The following is a 6,584-nucleotide window of genomic DNA, read 5'->3' on the forward strand; positions in this document are numbered from 1 at the left end:
GCTTGAACCCGGCCTTTTCAGAGAGGCACTAAGTAGGTTAAATCTTAAAATCTTACTTAAAATTGCATAGGAGCTGAGTGCTCAATTCCCTCAGGATTTTTGAGCAGGTGTAATATATACATCCCAGCCAATGGAAAGAACACCAGATTCCTATTCCCAGCTTGTTTAAGGACTGCTAGTGTGAACAACCTTGGATAAAGTGCACTTGAGAATCTGATTAATTCTGCTTGCCATTCAATCTTGCACTAAATAAGACATGAAGCTCCAGACACAAAACCAGCCATTCTTCTGTTCTAACAGTTTGCTGTCAACACAAGACAATAAAATATGAATATTTTAGATTCATAATGTAGACAAATAGGAAATAGGAGCTGTATTGTGCTTCACATGCATGGCTAACTCAGTAATGCTAATGTGATTATCTCACTGAACTTTTGTGCTGTCGCTTAAGGGTAACTTTGCCTTGCTTAGCTGGGGTATACATGTTTGTTTCACACAGGCCTAATGTCTTTTTTAAGTTTGTAGAAATACGGAAGCCTGATTTCCCTCATCTGTTACAAGGCAGCATCCTTTCTTGGCATTAAAGTCTTGGGCATAAAAATCATAAAATGATAGAGTTTTCGGTTCTTGGAGAAATAAGGATGGTGGTAAGCACAACTGCCATCCTGGACTTCCAGGGGGCAGTTTTTTTCCTGTTTAGGAGACCAATTCACAGAGTCACTTGGGAAGCAGTGCCAAGGAGTTCAGGAAGGGCAAAGGAGTTCAGGAAGGCTGGAGATTCTTCAAGATGGAAATCTTAAAGGTGCAGGAGTAGGCTATCTCCAGGTGCTGAAAGACAAGATGGCTGGAACTAAGGGGAAAAAAAAGGGTTCATGGCCTTTTGAAGAAGGGGCAGGCAATTCAGGAGGACTGCAGTGATATCATGAGGTTAGCAGGGTGAAAATTAGAATTGAAATGAGAAAAATTAGAAAAACATCAGAAATAGAAAAAGCTTTACTGAAACTTAATTTGGCTACTACAGTAAAGAGCAATAAAAGATGTTGCTATAAGTACAAAAGGAGAGCTAAAGAGAATCTTCTTCCTTCACTGGATGGATGCAGAAACATAATGACAAAAGATGAAGAAAAGGCTGAGGTTCTTAATGTCTTTTTTGCCTCAGTCTTTAATAGTAAGACCAGTTGTTCTGTGGGTACCCAGACCCTTGAGCTGAAAGACGGGGACAGGGAAATGGTCAGTGGCTTGCTACACTATTTAGGCAGACACAAATCTATGCAGTCAGATGGGATCCAGAAAAAGATAGTGCAGCAGCTGGCAGAAGTGCTCCCTGAGCGCCTTTCAATCATTTACCAGCAGTCTCAGGTAACCCGGGAGGTCCCAGGGGAGTGGAAGTTAGCAAATGGGACACCCATCTACAAGAAGGGCTGGAAGGAGGATAGGGGAACTGCACGAAGAGAAGAAGATCCCTGCTCAGCCAGGTTCTTCTGCCCTGCTTGTCATTGCCTATGCCTGTGCTCTTAGGAGATGGCTCTTCAAAGGGGACCAGCGCTCATGGAGCACAGGACCTTCAAAAGCAGGTGCCCAGGGGACTTTCCCTCAGCAGCCCAGAGTCTGCTCTCACCACATGCACGGTCAAGGTTTTGCTGGCAATTGTATGGACATTTGACAGAGGTGTTCCACAGACTAAGGGAATGATGGCTGTCTGTACATGTGTCAGACAAACAGGGAAGCTGATAAGGTGTTGGGAAGTGGGAGACTTGGCATGACTTAAATGCTTTGGCTTCAGGAGTGGATATTGCTCTGGTTTTGGCTGGGATACAGTTAATTTCTTGTCAGTAGCTGGTCCGGTGCTGTGTTTTGGACTCAGTATGAAAATGGTGTTGGTACCACGCTGATGTTCTCGTTGGTGCTAAGTGCCGTGTTTATCCCAAATCAAGGAGTTTTTTGTGCCTTGTGCTCTGCCAGTGAGGTGGTACAAAAACCACAAACCCAAAAAGGTGGGAGGGAGGAGCATAGTTGGGACAGGTGACCTGAACTGGCCAAAGGGATACCCCAGAGGCCATGATGGCCAGTATATAAAATGGGGGAGTTACCTGGAAGGGGGGCCGATCTGTGTTTGGGAAAGGGCAGGCATTGGTCAGCGTGTGGTGATCAATTGAACTGTGCATCACTTGCTTTTATTTTGGTTTTTTTTTTTTTAATTATTTTTTACTCTTCATTCTTATAAATTCTTCTAATTTATTTGCTTTCAATTATTAAATTGTTAAATTGTTGTGTGATGCCAAACTGCCTACTGGAATTAACCCACAACTACAGGGAATCCTGAAACCAGACAGCCCATTCTGTCCTCAAGTGCTATATCCAGCCCACCAAGCAGCTCTTCTGCAAAACTCTCCCTGACTCTGCAGCAGCTGAGCAGCCAGCACCCTCTGCCAGTGCTCCCTGACAAAGTGATACAGGGAGACTCACAGACTAAGCGTTTGCTCAAATATACTATTTGTTGCCATCTTTGCAGCCAGTAAAGCTCACAGGAGGAATGGACTCTCTCAAAAAGGGAATTTGCAGGAGCAGCTGGAGGGCAGCAACATTAAATGCCAGTTGGCAGTGAGCACAGCTGTGGAGGGTGACCAATTATTCCGATTTCCCCAGTGCAGGAGCGCGGACAGGTGGGGGAGCTGTAGGTAGGGAATCGGAGAAACCAGAGCCCACCACCTCAGGTCTTCTACCAAATAATTCCTGACTCTGGTAGCTGAGCAGCCGCATTCCATGCCAAGGTGATGTACGGATGCTCAGAGATACAGTGTTTGTTCAAACACACCATTTGTTGTAAACTTTACATCAGCTAAAGCTCCCAGGTCAAAGTATGGTTAGAATGATATTGGAAGTGTTTTCCTAGAAACCTAACCATTCTACACTTCTACAGTTCTACGATTCTATGATTCTACAGTTGTCTCATTCAGAACCCAAAGTAGAGGTGATGATTCAGCTCATCAAACTCCTGCATTGCCTTGGTCTGGGCAGCTGGATCCTGTGCCAGGTGCTGAAAGAGGTTTAGGGGCTGTGCCTTTTGGAAGGCTGGGGGCAAGGAGATCTCCTCAGGCATGTCCTCATTGCCAAAGAAGAAGTGCTTGAGACATTTCTCCTCCAGGCAACAGCGCAGGTAGCGCATGATATCGTCCACCCGCAGCAGGAGATACCCATGCTGCCATTCTGATAGAGGAATCAGGGTCAGGAGGTGCATGACCGTGGTCTTCAAGGCATAGATAGAAAAGCCTGAGCCCTCCAGAAGGCGAGCACAGAGCCGCAGGCATTTGAGGTGGCAGCTGTGTGGTGGGGCCTGCATGGCAACATGCCTGAAAAACTTTGCCTCTGCCACAGCATAGGTCTCCAGCCAGGTCGTGCTTGGGGGGAGTGGGGCCTCTGTAGGCTGGCTACTCAGGAAGATGTCCGAGTCACCTTGCTGCACACTAAATATCGTTTCCACAAAAAGGCTTCTCCCAAAGGCTTTCGTCAGCTTCATCTTGCAGGAGCGGCTGGAGGGCAGCACCTGCACCTCATAGTGACGGGACTGAGGCACCACTGACCAGGCTGAGATCACAAATGTCTGGAACCAGAGGGTAATTTTCTCCACATCTAGGTAAGGGCCAGTGCAAAGGGTGTGTAGAAGGCTGGCCACCTGATTTCTCTTCAGCTCCTCCTCAGAGTGGTGGAGAAAGCACAGCATGTTCTGTTTCCTGGTGCAAGTGCACACCAGCTCCACACGGACCCGCATGCTCGTCTGTGGCATGTCCCCCGTGGTGTCCGGTTCCAGGTGGAAGGCATACCCAGGGGGTGGCTTCAAGGGCACAAACATGCAGTAGACAACATCCTCCTCCTTTTGGGGACTCCAACCTTCACAGGCACTGCCCACCCCAATGACTGGTTCCAGCACCGGGAAGAAGCTGTCTGAAAAGAGCCTATGGGAGACATTGAGAAGGTCACTCAACAGCTCCTGCACCACCCGTCTCCTGGAGGCCAGCTTCGGCACTGACAGCTGGAAGCGTCTTGAAAAGATCCAGATCATATTCATCTCAGCAGGATTTTCTTCCTCACTTTCTTCACTCTCTGAGTCCCTGCTGTTGTCCACCTCACAGATCCTTTTCCTGAGCCACCACCAGAGTGCCAAGAGCAGCACCAGGATTCCAGCAATAGCCCAGAACAGCCATTGCTGCAAGGCAGCCCAGAGCACGGCTCCCCAGGACCTGACACTCTGCTCCATGGTCCCGTGGGCCAGCTCCTGCAGCATCCGAGTCCTCTGATGATTGAGGTCCTCATTCAGGTACACATTGATATAATTATAGATCCGTAGCACAAGCCAGAAGAGGAGTAGTAAGACCATTATGACCTGCAAGAGAAGGGAGAGGCTGAGAAGGGAGGGAAGGAAGAAAAGAGAAACTAAGGGAGCTAGCAGTGAGGGAAGAAGGGATGGGAGACAGCAGGCAGGAAGGAGAGGGGGCTAGGCAGCTGGCAGGCAGTAAAGCCTGCACCCAGTCCCGGTGGTGGCACTGTGCCCTTCACAAGGTGCGCCTGCGGGCTGGATGCAGAGTGGGAAGCACTCTCTTGGGTGCCCGTGTTTGTGCTCCCGTCCAGTGCAGCATGAGGCCTGTGTGTCCACTTGACACTCGTCCAGGCTGGCCTGGGCCAACACTGCTTGCTGCTGCCATTCATACCTGCTGCTCATTGTGACGGCCCTTGTGATGTCACTCGTATCAGAGACATCACAGCCAGGCCAGCCCCGCCCTTCATTCCCACCCCAGATCAGGTCCTCCCAATGGCCCCAAGAAAATAAAGCCCCGACGCCCACAAAGTGCAGACCCACTGCTCTGGAATGGCCCCCAGAGACTCCCTTTACAAAGCAGGACAAAGCTCCCCTGAACCCTTGGCAAACATAAAATTGGATGATGCAATTCCTGGGTGCTTTGCTCCTTGGGATCCCCTGTAGTGAGATGGGATCAGTTCCCTTGGTGCTGATCTCTGTGCTTGTGGGGGTGCTCTTGGGATCTTTGTGACACCCCTGGGTGTGGGGTGCAGAGAAGGTCTTGGGGGTTCTCATGGATGAAAAGCTGGCCATGAGCCAACAGTGTGCACTTGCAGCCCAGAAAGCCAGTCAAATCCTGGGCTGCTTCAAGAGAAACATGGACAGCAGGTTGAGAGAGACGGTTCTGCCCTCAGCAGGCCCCACCTGGAGCACTGCATCCCAGCCCGGGCTCTGCAGCACAAGAAAGATGTGGAGCTGTTGGAGCAGGCCCAGAGGAGGCCATGAAGATGATCAGAGGGCTGGAATACCTGTCCCATGAACACAGGCTGAGAGAACTGGTGTTGCTCATCCTGGAGAAGAGAAGTCTCTAGGGAAACCTCATTGCAGCCTTCCAGTACTTGAAAGGGAGCTTATAAAAAACCAAGGGAGAGTGACTTTTTACACAGTCAGATAGTGATAGGACAAGGGTGAGTAGCTTCGTACTAAAAGAAGAGAGATTTAGATTGCATGTTAGGAAGCAGCTTTTTACTGTGAGAGTGTTGAGGCCCTGGCACAGGTTGCCCAGAGCAGCTGTGGCTGCCCCATCCCTGGGAGTGTTCAAGGCCAGGCTGGATGGGGCTTGGAGCAACCTGGTCTGGTTGAAGGTGTCCCTGCCCATGGCAGGGGGGTTGGAGCTCTAGATGAACTTTAAGGTCCCTTCCTACTCCAATCATTCCAGGATTCTGTGATCTTGGGTGGTGTCTTGGGCAGTGGGCATGAAGCCCAGAGCAGGGGGGGAGCCTGTTGCTCTGGGGATCAGCATCCCAGGGCAGCTGCTGAAGGGGTGCCAAAGGCTGCTTGTGCACAGCCCGTGTGCAGCAGAGCTGGGGAAGGCTCTGGAGCACAAATCTGAGGGAGCTGGAGGTGTGTAGCCTGAAGAAAAGGAGGCTCTGGGGGAACCTATTGCTCTCGACAACTCCCTGAAAGGTGGTAGCAAGGTAAGGGTCAGCCTGTTCTCCCAGGTAACAAGTGACAGGATGAGAGGGAATTGCCTCAAGTTGCATGGCGGGGGGTGGTTTAGAGGAGAAATTTGGGAAAAGTTTCTTCCTGGAAAGGGTTGTCTAACATAGGAACAGACATCCCAGGGAAGTGGTGGAGTCGCCATCTCTGGAAATGTCTAAGAAACGCTTCAGGTGCCTGGATATAGCACTTGAGGACATGGGTTAGTGGTGACCAAGGTGGTGGTGCTGGGTTGGTGGTTGGACTTGGTGATCTTGAAGGTCTTTTCCAACCTTAACAACTCCATGATTTAGGCACTGTTTTTGTCACAGGAACCATCACTACTATATATTAAAATACATTCACACACATACATACTGTATGTGATAACTCAATCTCTGGCTGCTCAGCACACTTACAGCATTTCCTCTTGCTTGAGGCAAAGCAGTTTGCAGGGAAGTTACTTTTGCCTTTTGCATCTTCCTGCATCAAGTAGGCGCTAGAGTGACCTGGTTTTTTGCCATAACATCTCATGTCCTCTCTTAATGGGATGGTACACTGATGCTGTCTTTCATTTCCAGGGCCCTCTGCA

At 49.6% G+C, this 6,584-nt stretch overlaps 1 protein-coding gene across 1 annotated transcript; it reads right to left on the reverse strand.

The window, feature by feature from the left end:
• Nucleotides 1-2,953: 2,953 nt before the first annotated feature.
• Nucleotides 2,954-4,375, reverse strand: LOC104688923 (inositol 1,4,5-trisphosphate receptor-interacting protein-like 1). The gene has a single exon (XM_019290327.3). It carries the CDS (start codon nucleotides 4,373-4,375, stop codon nucleotides 2,954-2,956), a length of 1,422 nt encoding a protein of 473 aa, XP_019145872.3.
• Between the last annotated feature and the right edge of the window lie 2,209 nt (nucleotides 4,376-6,584).

Source organism: Corvus cornix, chromosome 5 (genome assembly GCF_000738735.6).
Source record: "Corvus cornix cornix isolate S_Up_H32 chromosome 5, ASM73873v5, whole genome shotgun sequence".
NCBI lineage: Eukaryota > Metazoa > Chordata > Aves > Passeriformes > Corvidae > Corvus > Corvus cornix.